This window comes from Bos indicus, chromosome 5 (genome assembly GCF_029378745.1).
Source record: "Bos indicus isolate NIAB-ARS_2022 breed Sahiwal x Tharparkar chromosome 5, NIAB-ARS_B.indTharparkar_mat_pri_1.0, whole genome shotgun sequence".
NCBI classification, from domain to species: domain Eukaryota; kingdom Metazoa; phylum Chordata; class Mammalia; order Artiodactyla; family Bovidae; genus Bos; species Bos indicus.
The window spans coordinates 57,316,950-57,342,045 of record NC_091764.1 but is presented as its reverse complement, the minus strand read 5'-3'; the positions used below and the strand labels follow the sequence as shown (position 1 = coordinate 57,342,045).

Sequence of the window (25,096 nt, the reverse complement as noted above, 5' to 3'; positions counted from 1 at the left end):
AGATAAAGAAATATTTTTTGAAAATTTTTAAAGGACTTTCCTACCAAAACTTTTGACCCAGATGATTTTACAGATATGTTCTACTGACCTTCAAAAACAGTTTCTTGCTACTTTTATGCAAGCTTTTCAGAAACTAGAAAAAGAATTGTGCAGGTTTTTTTTTTTTTGGTTGTACTGGGTCTTCGAAGCCTGGGCTTTAGTTGTGCCATGTGAGCTTAGCTGCCCCACATCCGATGGGCTCTTAGTTCCCCAATCAGGGATTGAACTCATGTTCTTTGTATTGGAAAGTTGATTCTTAACCACTGGACCCCCAGGGAAGCTCCCAGAAATCTTTTTAATGTTCTTATTAGTTGTAATTGTGTATGTGGGGTTTTATTTGTTTCTTTCTGCATTAATTACTCTTGCCAAGGCTTTACGTTAAGTGAAACGTACTTGGCATATAGCTTTTACCTCTACTAAGTATTTATTTGACAAGGTCCAGTTCAAAGGATTCTATATGTAAAATACCTCCTCTGAAGTTTTCTCTCCTAAAAAATAGCTTTTAAAAAATGCCCATTTTGGACTTTTCTGGTGGTCCCGTGGTTAAGAATCCACCTTGCAATGTAGGGGACACAGGCTAGATCCCTGGTTGGGGAACTAAGATTCAGGGCAGGACAGCTAAGCCTGAGTGCCTCCAGCCCTAGCATGCTGCAACTAAGACAGGAGGAAGCCAAATTGAAAAAATAAAAAATTATCCAGTAGAGAGAAATATTGATAATACAGGGGAAAGACAAGAAGACTGAGGTATAGAACAAGAGGGCAGGGTGAGGGACAGGAATGGGAGGCCGACAGCTGGCTTGTGCTGTGTGCTTAGTTGCTCAGTCGTATCCGACTCTTTGTGACCCCATGGACTGTAGCCCACCAGGCTCCTCTGCCCATGGAATTCTCCAGGCAAGAATACTGGAGTGGGTAGCTATTCCCTTCTCCAGGGGATCTTCCCACCACAGGGATCCAACCCCGGTCTCCTGCATTGCAGGTGAATTCTTCACCGTCTGAGCCACCATAGAAGCCGGACAGCTGGCTTAACTAGCAACAAAGACAATTCACTTTAATGTGATGGAAGTCAGAGTACCTAAGCGAGGATGAAGGTAAATTGGCCAGATTGCTGGTAGATAAGGATGCTTTCCTTTTTTTTTCCTTTTAAAATTTATTTACTTTTGTCTGTGCTGGGTCTTGTTGCTTCATGCAGGCTGTCTCTAATTGTGGTGAGCGTGGGCTACTCTAGTTGTAGTGCACTGGTTTCTCATTGCAGTGGCTTCTTTTTTTGAGCACAGGTTTTAGAGCATGAAAGCTCACAGCAGTTGTGGTGCAAGGGTTCAGTTGCCTCGAGTCATGTGGAATCTTCCCGGACCAGGGATCAAACCTGTGTTCCCTGCATTGGCAAGCAGATTCTTAACCACTGGATCACCAGGAAGTCCTTTATTATTATTACTATTTTTTAAAATATTGTGGCATGTGGGATCTTAGTTCCCTGACCAGGGAATTGAACCTGTGTCCCCTGTATTGGAAGGTGGATTCTTCCCTGGACCACCGGGGAAGTCCTAAGGATTTCTTTGGATTACTTTCACAGTAAAATAAGAACCGAAGTTATCAGCTAAGAGTAAGGAAAAATAAAGGGATGCAGGATAACTGCTAACTGCAGAGAGTGTTGGTAAATAAAGTCTCCATTGGTTCATTTACTGGGTCAGCACAGCACCCAACAGAGATGGCCCCTTACTTGTCAGATATTTCCAGTGCTTACATCCCTGATATTTAGCATAACGTATTGAAGAGTGAATACCAGCAAGCACACCTGGATATATCTGGTTGCAGAGGGAAGGATTAGGGTTGCTGATAATAATAAGATACATACAGCTACATAAGATACATAAGATATATGAATACATAATACATAAGATACATAAGATATAATAATAAGATAAATACAGCTAGCATTCAGTAATGAAGATCTCCCTGCCTTTTCTTAGTAAATACAGACAACAACCTTTAGTAAATATGACTGCTCTACAAACAAAGAAACTAGGGAGGGGTTCCTGCTTCGAAATGAGAGCCTTGAACACTAGGTCAAAATGCATGAGTGATCAAATGAAAGGCCCCGTAAGTGGTAATAGCTCGATTATCTGATAGGATTTTAATTCTGAGCAGATGAAGCTCCAGTCTAGAGCTTGTAACCCAAGAAGTCCTATGCAAAGACCTGATCCCCTCCTTCTGATCACCTGATCATCTCAGCACTGTCACCAGGTGGATGATCTTGGAGTAGTCCCACATTTCCAGTTCTGTAAAACTGAGAGTGATGTCACCTAATTCACATAATTTTTATATTAAGTGAAACATTCTCTAAGTTTGAGAAAGTACTTGCAAACGATCTTGTATACTAATGTATATGTTAATGTTGCTATTACTATCATGACTGTTAAGTAAGTGGTCAGGACAAGGTCAACACTCAGAGGGCAAAGGTAGCCTCCAATCACAGAACGGGCCCTCCAGGGTGCAAAGCAAGTTTAAAGAATTTTAGCCAGTACTCTTGGCTCAGAGTGAGAGGTGGAATTTTTCTTATTCAAAGCTCAACTGTTCTTGAAGTCTTCAGGCTTGAAACTCTGGGGAAAATAATTAGGCTCTCAGGGCAAGATCCGGAATGCCACACCGTGTGAGGTCACTGCCGCCGGCTGGGCACCAGGAAGTGCCCATCCGATCCATTTGGTGTAGGCCTGGGTTTGGGGCATCCCCTCGTGGTGGTCAGTAGCGCCTCTGGCTAGGATCCGGGAGCTGGTGCCCTGGGTTCATGCCTTTCGGGGACGCAGTCTCTAGGGCCCTCTCCGCGTCCCCCTCCTCCTCCTTTCCAGGAAGACCCCAGGCCCCGAAGGCCTGGGAAAGTGAACGCCTGTGGTGGGAACGGCGGCCGCCCCGACGGCGCGGTCCAACTCCAGTGTGCAAGGGGAGGCAGCTGTTCTCCCAGGCGGCCGTGGGGGGCAGCAGAGGGGACGGCGACAGGTGCGGGAGCCCCTCCCGGGGTGGAAGTGAAAAGGCGGGCTTCGGGGTCTGTTCCCAGGCTGGAAGCCACCCCCGCCCCCCTACCAAATCCCCGGGAGAGGCCGGGCCGGCGCCGGGTCTGGAGGAGGAAGCGGCCGGAGACAGTGCAATTTCACGCGGCCTCTGGAGCTCGGGTTCCTCGGCAGGGCGGATGAGTTATGGGGTTTGGAGGGGGTTTCCGGGGAAACTGAGGTGGCCTGAGCGGGCGACAAAAACACCCTCCCCCTCAAAAACACACACACACACAGGCAAACACATTGAGACAGAAACTCCCCCAAGTGACCCAACCGGCTAGGGGAGTTGAGTGATTTGGTTAGTGGGCGAGGCCAACTCGCAGGGGGTCGGGCTTTGGAGCGTTCGCTCCCCACCCCCATTACCTTTCTCCTCTGGAAGTATTTGGGGGCGTTCGGAATCTTGGACTCCGGGAGAATAATTAGGGCGAGAGCAGTTTAGGATCTGCGCGGCCAAACTGCCGGGCACTGGGCGTGGGGCGCGCTAGCTCGGGGCGGGCCGCCGAAGCTCCGGCAATCTCTACTCCAGCCTCGCGCCCGAGGGGGCGCGGCCGAGACTCACCCCCTCCCCCTGCGCTCCGTCCTGCGCTCCCTCGCAGACTCCACTCCTCCCCTGCCATCCCGCCCCGGACTCCGGCTCCGGTTGCACTTCGCAGCCTCCTCTGCCGCCGCTACCGGGTCGCTGGCGGCTCAGGTGGCTTCGCTTCGATGTCCTAGTCCAGGGCCCTTCCCGGCCGGCTTGGGCTGGGCTCCCCTCACCCTACGCTGGAGTCATGAGGGTGAACCGGGCTCTGCAGGTGCTGGGTTTCCTCCTCAGCCTGGCCCGGGGCTCCGAGGTGGGCAACTCGCAGGCAGGTAAGCGGCGCGGGAGCACTGGCGGGCTCCGAACCCGGGATTCCGAGCCGGATTCGTGGGGTGCCGGAGGCCAGTGGCAGGAGCTTGGGCTGCGCGAAGCTGGGGTGCGAAGCCCCCGCCGGCTGGGACCCCCTGGGCTCGGGACCGTCAGGATGGGGTTCTCGGCGTGGTCCGGGCGGGGACGCGATTCTGGGACCTGCCCCCCGGCCACCGCCTCCTGGGCGCATCGCAGACCCTCAGATTTGTCTCTCCGGCGGATGCTGAAACCATTCACACTTCTGAGGGACCCTGCAGGGATGGGAACTAGGACCTCCATTCTGTAAACGTGAGGGGGTGATTGGAGGTGGAGATCTTGGAGGAAGAGGGACACGGAGGTGAGGGTCTCGGTTTGCTCTAGACGTCCTTGGCCCCTGGGGCTCAGCGCGCTCCAGTTTCGTTGTTTTGCCGACAGGGCGGAGCTGTGGAAGGGGGGGAGGTTGTTGTTCTCTAGTGTTGGAAAACAAGAGTGGCACCTCCTCTTCCGTGAGTGGGCCTGCCCTGGGGAGAGTGGAGAATAACCTGGGGGCTAAGTCCAGGCGACAGCAGGGGGAGAGGCCACGCAGAGGCTGACTGCCCTCGTTCTCTCAAAATAATAAAGTTGGCTGGTCCCCAACTTGACCAAACTTTTTTTGTTAAGCCGCAGACCATTTAACCAATATTTACTGAGCATCTACTATGTACAGAGCCCTGGACCACGAGCTATAGGGTGAAGAATTTCCAGCCGCTATATTTCTGCCTTTTCTCTCCCCAACTTGAGGGCTGACAGGGCACCTGTCCTGTCTTCTGAGCCCCCTATCCTGGGGAGGGTCCTTCTCAGACCCAGCTTCACCCCCACTCCCATTCTGTTTATTGTCTGGCTGTCTCCGGTCCTCTAGACAAGAGTCAGATCACCCCTCTGTTCCTTCTCCCACTCCCATGCCAGCTAAGCCCCCCTCTTTGGGGTGTCTCCGGGGCGGTGGACACCTGAGGGGTGCTGGGGATGCTGGCACTGGAGGAGTTCTGTTGATTTCCTCCCCTCCCCCCCAGATCTCAGCTTGAGGTTTGGCACTGTCAGGGCCCCTTCCCCAGGGTGGGAGTGGGAGAAACACCTGTGCTTCCCTCACAGTTGCTGGGCCTAAATTTAGACCCTGGGATCTTGGGATGTGAACACTCCCAGCTGGTAGAGGGCGGGGGTCTGGGGATTGGAGTGGGAGAGATGGAGTAAAGTGACTGTCTCACTGTTCCGCTCAGACCCCTGGAATCTTCAGCCGGGAACCCAGGAGTCCCGGATCCTGGCCGCCTTCCCTGAGGGAGACAGGAGGCAGGCATGGTTGGGTCTCTTTACCCTTTATCTGGCTCCTGCAGCCTCTGGGCATCCGGCCCCGTCTCAGTCCTTCTATAGCCCCTTTGTCCTGGTGGTGATGGGGGCGGGGGACTTGGGGGAGAAGGCCTCTAGTTGAGGAGGGGCTGAAGATTCTTGTTGCGACCCACCCCAGTGCTCTCTACCAAAGAGGAGCCTGTGACACTGGCCCTCCCGGTGCCCCTGGTCGCTGGTTATAGCAGGGACTTTTGAATTCCCCTCCCCCTCCCCTCCTCCCCTAGATGCCTGGTTCCTCAGAGGTGTTGTTCATAGTTTCCCGCCCAGCCCTTTGCTCTTGTTTGTGTAATATGGACTTTACCCTCAGGGTGGCAGGGAACTGGGACCTCTAACACTGTAGTCTCCCCAGCTCGACACAAAGTCTGCACAAACACATGCGGGCAGGTGGGAAGGATGGGGCCACCTGCAATACTTCCTAACAAGGAAACCCAAGGACGGAACCTGTGGAGACTTCTGGGCCAGTAGGGGAGCTGTGTACGTGTTTGTCTGCGTGTGAGTGTGTACACACACACACCCCGCTTCCCTGTGCAGAAATCTTGGCTCCTCCTTTATCTGGGGAGAAAGGTTGGCGCCTTGACTTGGAAGAGGGGGTGTCCTGCCAAGAAGGGAGTTGGGGTGGGGCTGTTGCAGAAACGACCAGCTTTCTAGTGGTTTTCTTTTCAACCCAAGGACCCTAGGGTTCCCAGGCACCTCTGGGAGCTCGTGTCTGTTTACTTCTCTGCTGGGTCTAGCTCACCCTTTTCCCTTCGTGGGGAATGATAGGGAATGGGAGCCCCTCAAAGGTCGAGTGGTCAGACTAGGGGTGCATCCAGGAGAGGTTGGGGCCTCACCATCTCCCTTCCTCCATTCCCACTCCTGCCTCCCACTAGCTGCCACCGCCTCAGGGAAGGGTGGCTGGAACAGGTGGTATCTACCCGTTCCCCCGCAGCCTTTCACCGAGCCAGAGGAGAGACAGGGTAGGGCTTCAGGGTCCAAGATTGCCCATAAGCCCCCATGTCCTCCTCCGCACTTACAAAGTAAAGCGCACCTCCAAGACTGACATCGAGTGAGGATTGAGTGAGTGAGCGATGTTGGAAGACTTCTTAATGGATCTCCTCTGACAATGAAATTGGGTAGAAGGCTGAGACTAGGGGCAGTAGATTGCTGTTTCCATCCAACTTCTCTGTATTTGCTGAAAAATACTCTAGGGCTGGAAAGTGTGATGTGGAGAGAGCTGGCATGTGTGGGGATGAGGAAAGGAGTGAGAGGGAAGCCAGAGTTTAGGGAGGGGGTGTGGGGTAGGCAACCAGCTCCCTGTCTTCCAGCTTGAAAGACAAAGCTTACATTGACCCCCCACTACCACCATCACCGCCACCGCCAGAGGCCCCCCGCTAGTGAGGTCACTGGTCTGAACCCAAGGCTTGAGGGTGGAAGGGGGTTGCTGCTGAGGACAGGGTGTCTGGGGACAGGGTGGAGCAGCCCCCTCCTCCAAGATAGAATTGCCTCATTGTGGGCCGGACTGTGGCCCCAGGCACTGCCCCCACCCTCTGCCCCCATCCCACCCTCCCTAGACACAATAGGGGCTGTGTGCTGCCCCAAAGAGATATTTATTCCAGGACCTAGAGAGGCAGGATGGGGGTAGAGAAGTGCCCAGTTGGAGTGGGGGCGGGGAAGAGGAGGGTAACCAAGTTGTGGTCCATTTCTAACTTCTTCTTAGGGAGAGGAAAACAACCCCACATCCTCCTTGATTAACTCCTTAGCGCCCAAAGTAGTACCCAAAAGAGGCCCAGAGGAGGCCCAGGTGGGAGAAGGAAATCTTTTCACCTTCCTGTTCAGGGGGATAGTGAAGGGATTTTGGGAAAAGAGGAAGTTAAAGCTCTCAGTCCAGCCTTGATATCTGCCTCTACGGTTGAGGGTTGGGGGCAGCTGCCTTCTGGTCATGTTGAGTGTTACTAGAGGAGGGCGACCAAGGGGGTGGTCTTGAGGGGACGGGGCTGAAAACTTATGTCCAGCCCCCTGCCACTCTCCCCTCCACTTGGAACAGTGTGCCCTGGGACTCTGAATGGGCTGAGTGTGACTGGCGATGCTGAGAACCAATACCAGACACTGCACAAGCTCTATGAGAAGTGTGAGGTGGTGATGGGGAACCTGGAGATTGTGCTCACAGGACACAACGCTGACCTCTCCTTTCTGCAGGTTAGAGCGCTGACCTTCTCCCTCAACTTCTTTCCCCTTGTCCTCCTTATTGAAGCCTGTTTCCTGTCCTCCGGGCTACCCTGTGCTGGAGCTGGAGTTTAGCATTCCTAAAACTCAGTGGTTTCTAAGATCCAAGCCTGTGTGTTTATGGGGCAGTGATTGGAATCTAGGGCCTGTGGACTGGTGGCTGTAGCTGGGGATACACAAGGGCTGGCCACGAGAAGGGACAGGGGTGGGGTAGATTCTACACCAGGGACTGAGGGGCACCTGGGGAGGTGAGGCAGGGATAAGCAAAGACTGTCCTGGCATGAGGAGCCCTTGGAAGGAAAGGCTTGGAGCCTAGAATTTCTCAGCCATTTCCACAGCCCATCTTCACTTGTAGAAGTCATGTGGCACCTGCTATTCCTTACTCCAAAACAGGACTTGGAAAGAATTAGAGGAGTTAGGGAGGGAAAGGGGACTGAGACTTCTTGCCCCATTTCTTGTCCCTCTCACCGACGCAATCTGCTCCGTCACAGTGGATCCGAGAAGTGACCGGCTATGTCCTTGTGGCCATGAACGAGTTCTCTACACTGCCACTGCCCAACCTCCGAGTGGTGCGGGGGACCCAGGTCTACGATGGGAAGTTTGCCATCTTTGTCATGTTGAACTACAACACCAACTCTAGCCACGCTCTGCGCCAGCTCCGCCTTACTCAGCTCACTGGTCAGTTCCTGGTGATTCCTTCCAGGCCTGCCCTCAGCCCACCCGCTGACAGGTGCCTCCTTGACCAAGGCCCCAGACTGCTCCCTCTAAGGGCCCGTTCACGGCACCCACCAGCTTGACCACTAAGATGTAAAGGTCCACTCCTCCTTGAACAATAGAGAGACAGCCCTAACAGGGAGCTGGGGCATCTTGCTCCGGGGGAGGGCCCTCATGTCTTGGTGAGGCTGAAGGTGGAGCCAGGGCTATTACCCGTTCCTCTAACTTCAGTACAGTGTACCTTAATGTCCCTTCTTCTCTGGGAATGGGAATCCCTCCCCCACCCCCAAGGGCCAGCCCCCCAAGCCAGAGGGCTACAGGCTGGGTACTAAAATTCTCCCCGTCCCAGTCAGCTGAAAAACAGGCAGGTAGGGCACGCGGGGGTGTGGGTGTGGGCTTGAGTCAGGGATCTTCTCTCCTTCTTTCCCTTCCCCTCCCCCACTGGCTCAACCGGATCTGGACAGGTGTCTGAGGAGGCAGGACTTTCTTTCAGCCTGGCTCCTCCTCTTGTAAGGCGTCTGCAGTTTGGACTTAATTGGATGTACCTGTCTGCCCCATATCTCCTGCTTCTGACTGGGGTGGCCTCTCAGACTGGTGGGGAGGGAGGGAAGAGGGGGGACTCCCCTGACTAGCTCCTGACCCTCCTACTGGTCTTCCCTACCTCAGAGATTCTGTCAGGGGGTGTTTACATTGAGAAGAACGAGAAACTTTGTCACATGGACACAATCGACTGGAGGGACATCGTGCGGGACCGAGATGCTGAGATAGTAGTGAAGAACAATGGCAAGACCTGTGAGTGGCTATGATCAAGACTGCCCCTCACCCAACCAGAGTGACTCCCTTCTGTTCCTCAGTATGTCCCTAATCTGAACCCAGTCTCCCTTGAACAAACCTCAGGCTCTAACCCAAGGAGCTTGCCAGGTGGAAGCAGGTCGGTTGCCTAGAACCGGAACTGCAGACGCAGGGTGCCAGGGAAAGGGGCAGAAGAGCTCTGTGCTGAGTGAGAAGCCAGGTCTCGACTCCAGATCCATTTCTCTTTCCACTCCAGCATCCTCCCTTCTTGGAGCCCACCTACCCGCAACTGCAGGCTGCCACTCCCTGTCCACTCACTTGCACATATTCCTACTGAGTTCAGTTTGCCAAGAAGAACCAAATTCCTGGCTTGAGACTGGGCTGAGCCGGGCATGTGCCCCAGGCCCTCCCCTTGGCCGCCCTGTGGGTGGTGTGGAGGCGCGGCTCCACCCCTTGCTGACAGGTTCACTTGAGCCCAGCCCTGCTCTGCGAGGGCAAGGAGGGACACCGCCCTGGCTCCTCACTTCCCGGGACTGGGTGCCTGTGTGCTGACATCATACCCTGTTGATTTGAGCAAGCCTTTTTGACGGCCTTTTTCTCTCCCAAACAGGTCCCCCCTGTCATGAGGCCTGCAAGGGGCGATGCTGGGGTCCTGGACCGGAAGACTGTCAGACATGTGGGTCTACTTCATTTACTTCATCTACTCCATGTACACTTTCTTATCCTTTTCCACCCCAACTGTGTCAGGGGGGTGGGGATGAGCCTAGAGGGCAAGAGGGTGAGGGAGAGCCTCAGAACACAGTCCCAGAAACCCTGACAGCTGTGCTTTCTCTCCTTCTACAGTAACCAAGACTATCTGTGCCCCACAGTGTAATGGTCACTGCTTTGGGCCCAACCCCAACCAGTGCTGCCATGACGAGTGTGCAGGGGGCTGCTCAGGCCCTCAGAACACAGACTGCTTTGTACGTACTGTTGCCACCACCTGACTGTTCTGAAATGGGATGTGGGCTTTGGGGAGGAAGTTAGGGTACATATGTAACATGAGTCTTATAAGCCTTCTGTGTTCCTAGGCCTGCCGACTCTTCAATGACAGTGGGGCCTGTGTACGCCAGTGTCCACAGCCTCTAGTCTACAACAAGCTAACCTTCCAGTTGGAACCCAATCCCCATACCAAGTATCAGTATGGAGGAGTGTGTGTAGCCAGCTGTCCCCGTAAGTGTCTGAAGGGAAGGAACAATGGTAGTAGAACCAGGATTTTAGTCTTTCAGCCATTTTTTACAAAAATTTATTTATTTATGAATGGTAGCGCTGGATCTTCATTGCTTTGCGTGGGCTTTCTCTATTTGCAGTGAACCGGAGGCTTCTCTTAGTTTCAGTGTGTGGGCTTCTCATAGTGGTGTCTTCTCTTGTTGAGAAGCACGGGCTCTAGGCATATAGGCTTCAGTAGCTGCGGCTTGTGGGCTCTAGAGCTCAGGCTCAGTAGTTGTGGCACATAGACTTAGTTGCTTCACTGCATGTGGGATCTTCCTAGGGATTGAACCTGTGTCTCCTGGATTGGCAGGCAGGTTCCCTTCCACTGTGCCACAAGGGAACTCCTATCCATTTTATTTTTTTAATATTGTTTTTGCCGCACTGCACAGCATGTGGGATCTTAATTCCCCAAACAGCGATTGAACCCATGCCCCTTACACTGGAAGCATGGAGTCTTAACCATTGGACCACAAAGGAAGTCCCTGACAGGATTTTATTTATTTTATCTTATTTTATTTGTGTGTGTGTGTGACCAGCAACCTGCTGTTTTTAAAATATAACATTTATTGCATAGATGGTTTGATACAGAAGAGCTTTTCTTCTCATTTTGACTTTGGAAGTACTATGTGACTGAAAACAAAGAGGAAGTACCAAAACTGAACTTGGGATTCTGTGTTCATGTGGTATAAACCAATTTCATATTTAACATGTAGCAGCAGTTTTTAAGTTTCCTTTAGAAAAATATGAATTCCACACATTTGTTATTTTGTCCTGTTTAATTCATGGGCTGAAATCACTAGGATCAACTTCTTTCTAGAGGAAACAGAGGAACAGAGAATGGAAGGAACAGTGAATCTTTCTGAAACCAGCCTCCGACTGACACATAGCTTCCCTGGAGCTGGTGGAAAAAACAGTCCTTTGGGTTTTTTGTTTTGTTTTCACGGCCGGGTGTTTTATGTAGTGACTGAATCTCAGCATCATGTCCATAAATCACAGAGAAAAACAAAACAGAGAAACTTGCACCTCAAGAAACTTTTAGGAAGATCTATCTATCTATGTATTTATACATATATACACACACATATATATATTGGGTAAAAACCCTGAGAGAAGGAGAAAGAGAATCAAAGAAAATGTATAGAAACAAATAAGCTGGACATGCAAACTAAGCTATGATTCATCCAGAGTTTAAACAAATCAAATTTCACAGTTTAATATTGGGGGAGGGGACAGAACAACAAACAAATGATACATCTTCCAACTTCACTAATAAAATGTTGCAAGACTTTATCGACTTCAAGGGTATAAATGAAGGCTAAATAAAACGTTAAATCAATGGTGATTATTTTGAGTGGCAGTCCTGGCCATGTTGCCAGGCTGGTTCCTGCTATACATCTTACCCCAGGGGTAAGCACATCCTACCCCTTAAGGTGTGCTTCTTCCCACAATATGAACCAGGGTTTTAGATGAAATTTTTTCTTTTTTTTTTTGGCCATGTCCCTGACTAGGGATCGAACTCGAGCCTTCAGCAGTGAAAGCACCGAGTCCTAATCACTGTACTGCCAGGAAATTCCCTAGATGCAATTTTAGGAGGTGAAATGGATCAAGTTGGGAGGTTAATTGAGAGTGTAAAGGGCAATGGGTTGTGATCATCATCACCCTTAACAAATGGCCCCTATGTCCTGTTCCCCCCATCTATTTCCCCATGACTTCCGCCAATTGCTCCTAGTTCTGCTTTTTGGATCCAAAGAGCAAAGGGCCTTTCTAATCCATGCTTAGAATCTGGCACTTGAGGAACCTCCGGTGGTCAACTGGAGCAAATCCATGCAGATGAGGAGGGAGGCGGTTCAGCTGGTAGTTGGCAGTGTTCCTCTCTCATCTCTTTCCTCTTTCCTAGATAACTTTGTGGTGGATCAGACGTCTTGTGTCAGGGCCTGTCCTCCTGACAAGATGGAAGTAGATAAAAATGGACTCAAGATATGTGAACCTTGTGGGGGTCTGTGCCCGAAAGGTGAGTAAAAGAAAGGAGTTGATGACGAGAGACCCTTTCCCCTGACTCAGCCCCGACCCCTCATCCCCACACTGAGCCTCTTCTGTTTGCAGCCTGTGAGGGGACAGGCTCCGGGAGCCGCTTCCAGACTGTGGACTCGAGCAACATTGATGGATTCGTGAACTGCACCAAGATCCTGGGCAACCTGGACTTTCTTATCACTGGCCTCAATGGGTTAGAGATCCTGTTTTCATCCTCTGATCCCCCACCCCAGCAGCCCCCTCACAGTTCATTGCACTGGTTCAAGCCTTCATATGGGGAGCTGATCAGGAGGTTAGATTAGAAAATCTTAGAGGTCACAAAGGACCTGGCAGTGCTTAATCCCCCAGGGCTTGAATCCCCTCAGACACCCCGGAGCAACCCAGCCACCTGCATGGCAAGGGACAGGGACAGAGTGTCCTCCTTCTTAAAGGCTTCTAAATATTCTTAAATTGGATAAAAATCTGTCTCCCCATGACTTCCAGCTGTTTCATCTAGTTCTGCTCCTTGGTATGGAGCCACAAAGAGCAAGGGACATTCCAGTCCATAGGACAGCATTTACAGTGAGTGTGTGTGTGAGAGAGAGAGAGAAACATTAGACCACCTGTCTTTGGACAATATTATATCTAAAGTTGCAAAAATGGTATAAAGATTTTCCATATGCTCTTTATTCAGATCCCTCAAGTGTTAATAGTGTACCATAAAAAAAGGAAAGGAAAGTGAAGTCACTTAGTCGTGTCCGACTCTTTGCGACCCCATGGACTTGTAGCATACCAGGCTTCTCTGCCCATGGCATTTTCCAGGCAAGGGTACTGGAGTGGGGTGCCATTTCCTTCTCTAAACAGTGTACCATATGCTTTATCATTTCTCTCTCTACACATCACATGCGCACACACACACACTCATTATATATGCTCTTGTTTTTCTGAACCACTTGAAGGTAAATTTCCAGACATGGTGTCCTCTCACCCCAGTGACATTTAAGGGTGTATTCCTTGAAAACAAGAACATTGTCTAACTTAACCACAGTACGTTTGTTTAAATCAAGAAACTAGCACTGATACAAAATGTTATCTAATCTACAGATGTCAATCAGATTTCTCTTAATTGTCTTACTAAAGTCCCAGATCATACGTGTACATCCATTGTCTCTTCAGTCTCCTTTAATCTGTAACAGTTCATGCCCTTGACATTGTTGATGAGTACAGGTCAGGTGATTGGTAGAATGTTCTTCAGTTTGGGTTTGTCTAATGTTTTCCTCACACTTAGATTCAAGTTAGGCATTTTTTTTTTTTACATAATTCTTTTTTATTGAAATATAGATGATATGCAATATTACATTAATTTCAGATGTACAGCCTAGTGATTTGACATTTAAATGCACTATAATGCCACCACAAGTCTAGTAACCACCTGTCCCCATACAAAATCATTACATTATTATTAACCATATTCCTTATGCTGTATATTACCTCCCTGTGACTTATTTTGTAATTGTAAATCTGTACCTCTTTTTAAAATTTGTTTTTACGTGAAGGATAATTGCTTTATAGTATTATGTTGGTTTCTACCAAACATTAGCATGAATCAGCCACAGGTTTACCTATGTCCTCTCCCACTCAAGTTAGGCATTTTTGATAATACTACAGACGTATTCTCCGTGCATCATATCAAGAAGGCACATGATATTGATCTGTCCCATTACTGGTGATGATGCCTCTGGTCATTTGGTTAAGGTGGTGTCTGCCAGCTTTTCTACAGTAAAGTTATTTTCCCTTTTCAATTAAATATCTTTTGGGGAGATACTTGCTTGAAGCAGTTTTTTGTGTTTTAAATATTTATTGGGCTATGCCAAGTCTTAGCTGTGGCATGTGGAATCTAGCTCCCTGATCAGGGATCAAACCCAGGCCCCCTGCATTGAAAGTGTGGAGTCTTAGCCAGTGGACCACTAGGGAAGTCCCCCGAACCAGTTTTTATGAGAATTGCCAAATGATGATTTTCTAACTCCATTGTTGTTGTGTTGATCACTTGCTAAGTTGTGTCCAACTCTCTGTGACCCCATGGACGGCAGCACACCAGGCCTTCCTGTCCCTCACAAATAAATGCCAATTTGTTGGCATTCTGGTATTAGGCAGAGCCTTTCCTTCCTATTTATTTATGTGTTGGTGTGTTTAATCTGTGTGGATACTTGTTTTAGTCAATGTTTCATAGTCTCTTACAATCATTATTCCAGTTAACCAGTTCAGTTATTCTTGATTCGCTCAAGCTGGCTCTGGTGAAGAATGGTATTTGGAAACTAGGCATGCTTACTGCTACTAGGTTATGCTTCTACTTTGTTGACTGGTTTTCACTGTTCTCCCCAGGGACCCCTGGCACAAGATCCCTGCTCTGGACCCTGAGAAGCTCAATGTCTTTCGGACAGTGCGGGAGATCACAGGTGAGTGGAAGGGGAAGAGGCTACCCTTTCTAAGAGGGCTAGATGAACCACTGGTACAAACTGCAGTGTAACCACTTGAGAAAATCGTGTCCCAAGCAGCAGGGGAAGGACCAGCTGAAACTGAGAAGGGAAGGGGAGAGACTCCCCACTCATACACCCTTCTCTGTCCCCTCAGGTTACCTGAACATCCAATCCTGGCCTCCTCACATGCACAACTTCAGTGTCTTTTCCAACCTGACGACCATTGGGGGCCGAAGCCTCTACAAGTGAGTATGAGGTGTGGAGGCAAAGAATTGTTTCTTAGGCATCTTGAGTGAAATATAAGGCCTGGTCTCACACCTGCTTCCCAGGTGGCGCTAGTGGTAAAGAACTTGCCTGCAGGAGACAGAGATGTCATGTGGGTTTGATCCCTGGGTTGGGAAGATCCCCTGGGAGGGCATGGCAAACCACTCCAGCTTTCTTGCCTGGAGAATCCCATGGACAGAGGAGCCTGGTGGGCTGTATAGTCCATGGGGTCACAAAGAGTCGGACATGACTGAGCGACTTATACAGTGGGAGTTTGATGGGGGCAAAGACTACAGGAGGGGAAGTCCCTCTCAGTGACTAGTTCAGAGCAAATTTGTTGAAGGAAAATGAATCCAAAGCATGGTCAGTTTTTCCTCTGTGGTCTCCCCTCTCATCTGGTCTCCTTGCTCTCAGCCGGGGCTTCTCACTGTTGATCATGAAGAACTTGAATGTAACATCTCTGGGCTTCCGATCCCTGAAAGAAATTAGTGCTGGGCGTATCTACATCAGTGCCAACAGGCAGCTCTGCTACCACCATTCCCTGAACTGGACCAGGCTGCTTCGGGGGCCTTCAGAAGAGAGGCTGGACATCAAGCATAATCGGCCCCGCAGAGACTGCGGTGAGAGAAAGGGCCCAGGACAGATGGGTGGGGGTCAGGTGCGAGGGGGGTGTAAGGACTGCTCTGCCCTTCAAGTGGGAGAACAAATGAGGGATGGAGCCAAGGAAAGGGGGACATTAGGCTGGAAACAGTAATGAACAAAAGTGTTCTTGCCTGGAGAATCCCAGGGACAGGGGAGCCTGGTCTATGGGGTTACTGTCTATGGGGTTGCACAGAGTTGGACATGACTGAAACGACTTAGCAGCAGCAGCAGTAATGAGCAAGAGTAAGGAAAAGGCTTGTTAGGAGACCTCAGGCTCCTCCTAACTCAGCCCTTCCTTTCCAGTGGCAGAGGGCAAAGTGTGTGATCCACTGTGCTCTGGAGGATGCTGGGGCCCAGGCCCTGGCCAGTGCCTATCTTGCCGGAACTACAGCCGAGGAGGTGTCTGTGTCACCCACTGCAACTTCTTGAACGGGTACAGTGAGGGGAGAGAGTCAAGAAGGGGTAGGGGGATTGGGCCCTGGGAGGAAGATGTTCAGGTGGCACCTGAAAGCCTTTAGATAACTTTCTGCATGTGCCTTGGTGGGAATTAGGTAGGAGGCCCTGTGGTTGGGGGATCAGGGCAGGTCAGGCCTTGGAAGTGACTCCCCTCTCTTTACCTCCTGCCCCACCCCACCCCAGGGAGCCTCGTGAGTTTGCCCATGAAGCTGAGTGTTTCTCCTGCCACCAGGAATGCCAACCCATGGAGGGCACTGTCACGTGCAATGGCTCGGTACAGTAGTAGCACCAGGATCTCTATGGGAGAGAGGGCAGGGCTGCCCTGGAGGGTCTAGGGAATGCTGTGGCCAAAATTCAAGGCCTTAGAGAGGCACAGGGAGGCCAGATGATGCTAGGGCCTGAGGCCGGAGGAAACCGAATGACTGGGTGAGTTCTTATTGGGAGTATAGAGTTGATCTTGGGATCCCATACTTCCTGACCATCTCTCTTCCACTCAGGGCTCTGATGCTTGTGCCCAGTGTGCCCATTTTCGAGATGGGCCCCACTGTGTGAGCAGCTGCCCCTTTGGAGTCCTCGGTGCCAAGGGCCCCATCTACAAGTACCCAGATGCTCAGAATGAATGTCGGCCCTGTCATGAGAACTGCACCCAGGGGTCAGTGATGGGATGATAAAAGGGTACTGGAGGAGGGGTAGGAGCACAGAACTAGGGGGAAAGTAGAGCCTGAGGAGACCAGAAAGGAACTATGATGTAAGAACCACTCCCAGCTGTGTAGTGAAGGACTAGAGAAAGGGAAACTCAGTAGCTGCTCAAAATGACACCACAATTTGAGACCTGGAATAGCCTCAACTCAGGGGAGTTTCATGCAAGAGAGGGACTCAGGGAGGGTTGCTGAGCCAGAGATGGGGGCCATGTCTTGGGATATGCTTTGGGCTCCGGGACTGGATGCCATGAAAGGGTCTGAAACAATGTTATAAGTTGAGGCTGTTGGAATTGAGCCTCCAGTGGGAGTCTCCCAAGCTCCCATTTAAGGAGCTGATTTTCTTCTCCAGGTGTAAGGGACCAGAGCTACAAGACTGTTTAGGCCAACTGCTGCCACTAATCAGGTATGGTGGGCTTAGAGGTATAGGGAGCTGGGGATATTTGGGGAAGGGCAGTTACTTCCTGCAAAGAGTTGAGTCTATTCATTCTGGCCTTCTATATATAGGCTACTATCATGGGACTCAGGGACACAAGAATACAGGTTTCTGGCCTTCCCTTCCTAAAATTAACTTGCAGTAGTCTTGGGGTGGAGATTGAGGTTAGCCCCTTCATTGCTCAAGGATATATGCAAATGTGCATGTTAACTTCTTGCCCAAGATCTATTTTATACATTTAGTACAGGTATAAATGACATTTGTACAGGAAGCGTAGACCAAGGATAATTCTGGACTTCTCTGTCCTACAGCAAAACCCACCTGGCAATGGCCTTAACAGTGGTAGTCGGGTTGGCAGTGACTTTCCTGATCCTGGGCAGCACTTTTCTCTACTGGCGTGGACGCAAGATTCAGAATAAGAGGGCTATGAGGCGCTACCTGGAACGGGGGGAGGTGAGTGTCTATCTTACCCTGGAAACGTGCCCGATACCATCACCCTTGGAGAGCCTCTTCCTTCCCCAGAGCCTTGATCCCTTTCTTCAAGGAGGTAGTATGGTCCACCGGAAAGGACTCTGCCCAGAGAAATGGGAGACTCCCGATTTTGCCACTAATTTGCCATGTGACTTTGAAGAAGTTACCTTCCTTCTCTGCCTGTTTATGCACATATACAGAGGAAACAATAACACTCATTCTTACAAGATGGCTGTAAGGGTAAAAGGGGATGATATATGTGAAAATGCTTTGAAAATCAGAAAATGTGTAAAAGTACTCAAGGCATGGCTGAGTTCTTTCTCTGTTCACATGAAACTATCACAACATTGTTGATTGACTATACTCCAATATAAAATAAAAAATTCAAAGTTTGAAAAAGTAATCAACGTGATAGTATTACCAACCCTCTCCCCTAGCCCCCTATCAAAGTGAAAATCCAACCCTCTTGATTCCTGATCTCATGAACACAACTTCCTCAGTCCTCAAGGTCTGTTATTCCCCAATAGGCCTGAAATGTTTTCTAAGACTAGAGACATTTCTCCTCCTGTTCCCACCCCTTCAGGGTTCGCTGCTCTTGGCAGGCACCTGGGGCGAGGGGGTTGGAGATGGATATGGGAGTGGGCTTTCCTGAGTACCTCCTTCCCATCTGTTCTGCAGAGCGTAGAGCCTCTGGATCCCAGTGAGAAGGCTAACAAAGTCTTGGCCCGAGTCTTCAAAGAAACAGAGCTGAGGAAGCTTAAAGTGCTGGGCTCCGGCATCTTTGGAACTGTACACAAAGTGAGTGGCCCACAGGAAGTTTGGGGAGGTGGGGAAAGGATCTAGGGCAAAGAGGAGAGAGATTGGGGAAAGATCATTTCATTCCATACCTTTTAATAGTGTTCTAGGTCCAACTTCAAAAACTAGCAAACTCAGAAAAAAAGAGATCAGATTGGAGAGATTGGAGGTTACCAGAAGTAGAGGTGGGGTAGAAAAGAAAGAAAGTGAAGTCGCTCAGTCGTGTCCGACTCTTTGCTACCCCATGGAGTATATAGCCCACCAGGCTCCTCTGTCCATGGGATTTTCCAGGCAAGAATACTGGAGTTGCCATTTCCTTCATCCAGGGGATCTTCCCAACCCAGGGATCGAACCCAGCTCTTCTGCATTACAGGCAGATGCCTTAACCTCTGGGCTACCAGGGAAGCCCAGGTTCTCCACTGGGGTAGGAGGAGGAGGAACTGGATGAAGGCAGTCAAAATGTATAAACTTAGTTATAAGATAAATATGTACTAAGTGATGTGTGTGCATGCTAAGTTGCTTCAGTTGTGTACGACTCTTTGCGACCCTGTGGACTGTAGCCTGCCAGGCTCCGCTGTCCATGGCATTTTCCAGGCAAGAATACTGGAGCGGGTTGCCATGCCCTTCTCCAGGGGATCTTCCAGACCCAGGGACTGAAACTGCATATCCTGCAGCTCCTATATTACAGGCGAATTGTTTACCGCTGAGCCACCAGGGAAGCCCACAAAGTGATGTAAAATGTGATAAATGTAATTAACACTGCTGTATGCTATATATGAAAGTAGTTAAGAAAGTAAATCCTCTTAAAAGTTAAGATTTCCCATCATAAGAAAAAAACTTCTATTTCTTTAATTTTGTTTCTCTCTCAGATGATGGATATTCACTAAACTTATTGTGGTAATCTTTTCATGATACATGTAAGTCAAGTCATTATGCTGTACATCTTAAACATATACAGTGGTACATGTCAATTATACCTCAATAAAACTGGAAAAAGAAAAAAAAGGTCAAGGGAAAGGAGTAGCCTGGGGAGAATGACCTTAGGCTGACTCCTGCCCAAAACTTCCCAGGGCGTGTGGATTCCTGAGGGTGAATCAATCAAGATTCCAGTCTGCATTAAAGTCATTGAGGACAAGAGCGGACGGCAAAGTTTTCAAGCTGTGACAGACGTAAGTGAAGGCAGGGTGTTCGGTGTGCCACTAAGAGAGGATAGCTGTTAGATACAATTATGTAGAAACACGGTCTTGTGTTAGCAGGTACTATATTAGCCACAGAGATGTCCCTGAATGTTTGGGGAGCCCTGGTCTGGTTTTATGTGAACCTGTCTGTTCCCAGGATGACCTTTCTTGTTGTGTCTTTCAGCACATGCTGGCCATTGGCAGCCTTGACCATGCCCACATTGTACGGCTGCTGGGACTGTGTCCAGGGTCATCTCTGCAGCTTGTCACTCAGTATTTGCCTCTGGGCTCCCTGCTGGATCACGTGAGACAACACCGTGGGGCGCTGGGGCCGCAGCTGCTGCTCAACTGGGGAGTACAAATTGCCAAAGTGAGTGCGAGGAGCCTGGAGGAGTTTTAAGATGGAACTGCCTATGGGCCTGCAGGGAGGGGCCCAGGGGGTTGGAAGTGTTGAGAGGTACCTAAGGGTTTGAGGTGATTCTGGGGCTCAATTGAGAACCAATTTCTCCACCTTGAGAAAACTTCCTTCCCTACAGGGAATGTACTACCTTGAGGAACATGGCATGGTGCACAGGAACCTGGCTGCCCGAAATGTGCTACTAAAATCACCCAGCCAGGTTCAGGTGGCAGATTTTGGGGTTGCTGACTTGCTGCCCCCTGATGATAAGCAGCTACTGTACAATGAAGCCAAGGTAAGGTGATGGGAAGGCTGGGTAAAGAGTGGGCGTGGACTGAAGCATGGGAATAGGGAGCGAGTGCTCTGTGGTGTCCTTCAGAGGCCATCAGATGCTGCAGGGGCAGTTCAAGGAGAGGAACCTGGAGATGCCAGAAATAAAAGTTTAGAGAACAAAAAAGGAAAGAACAATGGAGAACCTGGGTTTAGAAATGCTAACACAGTGTGTAGAAATCAGCTGGTAATGCTTTTGTCTTTGATCCCTCAGACTCCAATTAAATGGATGGCCCTGGAGAGTATCCATTTTGGGAAATACACACACCAGAGTGACGTCTGGAGCTATGGTCAGTCCATCTGGATGCCCACCATAAGATTAATAGCCCAAATTCCAAAGTTGCCTTTTGAGACCCTTTCTTAGAGTCTCTAAGCCCTTCAGATCCTGGGTCAGATTTCCCTTAATCTGCATGCCCATGTCTACTATTTTGCCATCAACTAGTCATGTCTTCCTATACCAGGAGTGACAGTTTGGGAGCTGATGACCTTTGGGGCAGAGCCCTATGCAGGGCTGCGACTGGCTGAAATACCAGACCTGCTGGAGAAGGGGGAGCGGTTGGCACAGCCCCAGATCTGTACCATTGATGTCTACATGGTCATGGTCAAGTGTGAGTTACCTGCTGATCTCAGCTTTTTTTTTTTTTTTAAACTTCATTATTGCTTCATTGAACTGAAGAAAAAAGAAAAATAAGGGCACAGATAAACAATGCTCAGTGATGAAAAGTGAACACCCAGAACAGCAGTGCATGCCCCAGATGGTCTCTGCCCAATAAACATTAAGCACTTTCTACATTATTGTGATGCTGTTGGATGTCAGGCTCTCCACACAAAGACAAGGGAACAAAGCATTGGCTGTTTTCTAAGTGACTTCCCTCCCTACTCCCTACTCCACTCTCCTCTTATGGCTCTGCTTCCTACATCTTATCCCCAGGTTGGATGATTGATGAGAACATTCGCCCGACCTTTAAAGAACTAGCCAATGAGTTCACCAGGATGGCCCGAGACCCACCACGATATCTGGTCATAAAGGTGAGTAGGGACCTGGAGGTGCCAAAGAGATCTAGAAGGGGGAACTTGGCTGGAGCCAGGATCTATCTTAACAATCACCTGGTCTCATAGAGAGAGAGTGGGCCTGGAATTACCCCTGGGGCAGAGCCCCCACCTCTGACAAACAAGGAACTGGAGGAAGTAGAGCTGGAGCCAGAACTAGACCTGGACCTGGAGTTGGAGGCAGAGGAGGAGAATCTGGCAACCACACTAGGCTCTGCCCTTAGCCTGCCAATTGGAACACTTAATAGACCACGTGGGGTAAGACACTTTCCAGTTTCCTAAGACTTTATAAGCCATCTGCACACCTGCACCCTCACGAACCCCACAATGTCCATATTAATTACTCAAAGGCCTCTGTAGTGAGCAGATTTCTTTCTTAATCTAAACCTTTTCCTCACTTTTTTCATCCTAGAGCCAGAGCCTTGTAAGTCCATCATCTGGATATATGCCTATGAACCAGGGAAATCTTGGGGAGGTTGGCCAGGTAAGGTCTGTTTAGGAGGAGGCCAAGATGCTATATTTAAAATGGATAACCAACAAGTACCTACTGTATAGGGCAGAGAACTCTGCTTCAAGATTCTGTAACAACCTAGTTGGGAAAAGAACTTGAAAAAGAATAGATGAACATATAACTTTGTTGTACACCTGAAACTAACCTAACATTGTTAATCAACTAGGCTCCAATATAAAATAAAACATTTTTTAAAAAAATTAAAAAAGAGGATACCAAGAGGTTGGGTGGCAGTGCCTTAGGATTGGTAGGGAGTAGCAGGGGAGACTTTGGAAATCTCCGGTTTGATCAGGGTTCTACAAAATAGAAGGCGCTGAACAGCCCAATCTCTTTCTAGACAAATTTCTCTTCTTCCCTCGTTTCTGTGTAATTCACCATGTATTATTCTCCTCCTTAGGAGTCTGCAGTTTTTGGAGGCAATGAACGGTACCCCCGTCCAGCCTCTCTGCACCCAATGCCACGGGGACGCCTGGCATCAGAATCATCGGAGGGCCATGTGACAGGCTCCGAGGCCGAGCTCCAGGAGAAGGTGTCTATGTGTAGAAGCCAGAGCCGGAGCCCGCGGCCAAGAGGAGACAGTGCCTACCATTCCCAGCGCCACAGCCTGCTTACTCCTGTCACCCCACAGTCCCCACCAGGGTTAGAGGAAGAGGATGTCAATGGTTATGTCATGCCAGATACACACATCAAAGGTGCCTGATTCTGCAGTGCTTTCCTCAAATCTTTCTCTAATCCTCCTTTTGCAGGCTCCTCTTAATCCTTTGGTCTTCTCTGAGCATATCCTTCCCTATTCATTTTTTCCTAACACCCTTCTACTCCCCACTGCCTATTACCATGAAGTAATACCACATACCTAGCCTTTCTTCTCTACCCCTAGGTACCTCCTCCCGGGAAGGCACCCTTTCTTCAGTGGGTCTCAGTTCTGTTCTGGGTACAGAAGACGACGATGATGAGGAATATGAATACATGAACCGGAGGAGAAGGTGCAGTCCATCTCGTCCTCCTAGGCCAAGTTCCCTCGAGGAGCTGGGTTATGAGTACATGGATGTGGGATCAGACCTCAGTGCCTCCCTGGGCAGCACACAGAGTTGCCCGCTCAACCCTGTGCCCAACATGCCCAATGCCAGCACAACTCCAGATGAGGACTATGAATATATGAATCGGCGACGTGGTGGAGGAGGTCCTGGGGGGGACTATGCAGCCATGGATGCATGCCCAGCCTCTGAGCAAGGGTATGAAGAAATGAGAGCTTTCCAGGGGCCTGTACTCCATGGTCCCCAGGTCCACTATGCCCGCCTCAAAACTTTACGTAGTTTAGAAGCCACTGACTCTGCCTTTGATAACCCTGATTACTGGCATAGCAGGCTTTTCCCCAAAGCAAATGCCCAGAGAATATAACCCCTGCTCACTGAGGTGCTCAGGGAGCATTTGATGGCAGCTAGTGCCTCTGGAGAGTAACTCTCTTCTTGGTCTCTCTCCCTCACAGGTCTCAGCCCCATTTCCTAGTCCTAGACAATTCCATTCAAACTTTGGAGGCCTTAAACACTTAGACACAAATTTCTTGTGGTTATGTAGCCAGCTGTGCACTTTTTCTCTTTCCTGATCCCAGGAAAGGAGATTTTAAAATAGGTTTTCCCTATTTTGTGTGCTTTCCCAATCCCATTCCTCAGCTTCCTCAGGGGAACTCCCTGGAGATATGAAGGATTACTCTTGTCCCTTTTTCTTAGACTCTGACTTGTTGACACTAGGCTTTAAAGTATGCCTTTATTTCCCTTTAGACTTTAAAGGAAGAGGAAAGGGGGGAACCCGGCAGGGGAAAGGAAAATTTTGGCTTACGATCCTTAATCCCGCAGAAATAATGAGAAGTGAAATCTTGTGAAGAAAGAGGTTGGGAGTAGATATTAATGATTACTATTAATTGAGCATTTACTATGTGCCAAGCATCCTGCTAAACTTTACCTATATTTATCTCATTTCATCATTTACACCAACTCTGTGACCTAGGTATTATCCTATTTTACAAATAAGGAAACTGAGCCTTAAAGAGGGACTTCCCTGATGGCTCAGTGGGTTAAGAATCCGCCTGCAATTCCGGAGACACAGGAGACACGGGTTCGAACCCTGGGTCGGGTAGATCCCCTGGAGGAGGGAATGGCAACCCACTCCAGTATTCTTGCCTGGAGAATCCCATGGATAGAGGAGCCTTAAAGAGATTAAGTAAATCAAGTAGCAGGTCCATGATTCAAAATCTTCCAATGCATGTGCTCTTACTGTAAGGTATCAAGGAAAACTGATGTAAGCCAGAGCCCTGATAAGGGGCATTGTCTTCTTGTTTTTGCACTGAATCAAGTCTAACTCCAACAACTACTGTAGCCTCCTCCTTCACCCTGACCTCTTATCCTAGAAGTGGAAGGGGGTGGTCAGAAGGAAAAATAACTGGACATCTCTGTGTAAACCGTAGCCTACATGTGCTGTATATGAGCTCCACCCAAGGGACAGATTCACAGGGGTCCCAAGAGCCACTTTCAGGAGCTATTCTCATCTACTTGTGGGAAGCTTCCAGTAGGGATAGAAAGAGGACCCAGCTTCAGACCTCTGTCCCTTTGGATGGGAAACTGGGGTATGTTTTTATCCCTCAAATTTTTTGTTTTTATACGTCTGAATAAAAACGCCAAAGTTTTGCAGCTTTCTGTCTGTCAAATGAAAACCTGTCAAAGTGTATGAGATAGAACACTCTTTTTCCCTGTCCCTCAGCCGTGGATGCTTCTTTCTGTCTCTTGACAATCCTACTGGGCCCCATGTCACTTTCTCCATCCCTACTTTTCCTTATTCCCTTAAGACGAGCATAGAGCACAGTCCTTTTCATTTTAGGGTTTTACTATGAAATCTCTATAGGGCAACCAACTGGGAATAACAAAACAAATAACGCGTTCGGGGAAGTTAGAAAAAGTCCTAAGAGGTAGAATACTGAAATTCATGTTTTAAAACTCATTCTCTTAAAAAAAAGTCTCTGTGAACACTTCCCCCAGATGGCCATCAAAACTTGTTAGAACAACAGTGCCATCTTCAGTGAGAGTCCGGTCTCTAGATC

At 49.3% G+C, this 25,096-nt stretch overlaps 1 protein-coding gene across 2 annotated transcripts; it reads left to right on the top strand.

Moving 5' to 3' along the window:
* The first annotated feature begins 3,496 nt into the window (after positions 1 to 3,496).
* On the top strand, positions 3,497 to 24,689 carry ERBB3 (erb-b2 receptor tyrosine kinase 3). Of its 2 annotated transcripts, XM_019961060.2 has the most exons (28): positions 3,497 to 3,935; positions 7,355 to 7,506; positions 8,025 to 8,211; positions 8,914 to 9,039; positions 9,650 to 9,715; positions 9,883 to 10,001; positions 10,110 to 10,251; positions 12,188 to 12,301; positions 12,394 to 12,514; positions 14,683 to 14,756; positions 14,932 to 15,022; positions 15,456 to 15,661; positions 15,987 to 16,116; positions 16,323 to 16,413; positions 16,637 to 16,791; positions 17,190 to 17,243; positions 17,585 to 17,726; positions 18,423 to 18,542; positions 19,610 to 19,708; positions 19,902 to 20,087; positions 20,254 to 20,409; positions 20,659 to 20,734; positions 20,906 to 21,052; positions 21,376 to 21,473; positions 21,564 to 21,752; positions 21,907 to 21,978; positions 22,403 to 22,697; positions 22,883 to 24,689. In XM_019961060.2, the coding sequence occupies exons 1-28, from the start codon at positions 3,854 to 3,856 to the stop codon at positions 23,401 to 23,403; spliced, it is 4,011 nt and encodes a 1,336-aa protein (XP_019816619.2). In that variant the 5' UTR covers positions 3,497 to 3,853; the 3' UTR covers positions 23,404 to 24,689. The 2 variants fall into 2 exon arrangements, with proteins under 2 accessions (XP_019816619.2, XP_070645619.1); XM_070789518.1 differs by lacking the exon at positions 7,355 to 7,506 and having other exon boundaries at positions 3,498 to 3,935.
* Positions 24,690 to 25,096: the final 407 nt, after the last annotated feature.

What these genes read in the sequence shown, in the direction of transcription:
- ERBB3 (XM_019961060.2), top strand. Translation starts at nt 3,854, where the DNA reads ATGAGGGTGAACCGGGCTCTGCAGGTGCTGGGTTTCCTCCTCAGCCTG. An exon ending in CTTATCACTGGCCTCAATGG is followed by an intron (nt 12,515 to 14,682) that starts GTTAGAGATCCT and finishes TGTTCTCCCCAG; the next exon opens with GGACCCCTGGCACAAGATCC. An exon ending in GTTTTCAAGCTGTGACAGAC is followed by an intron (nt 19,709 to 19,901) that starts GTAAGTGAAGGC and finishes TGTGTCTTTCAG; the next exon opens with CACATGCTGGCCATTGGCAG.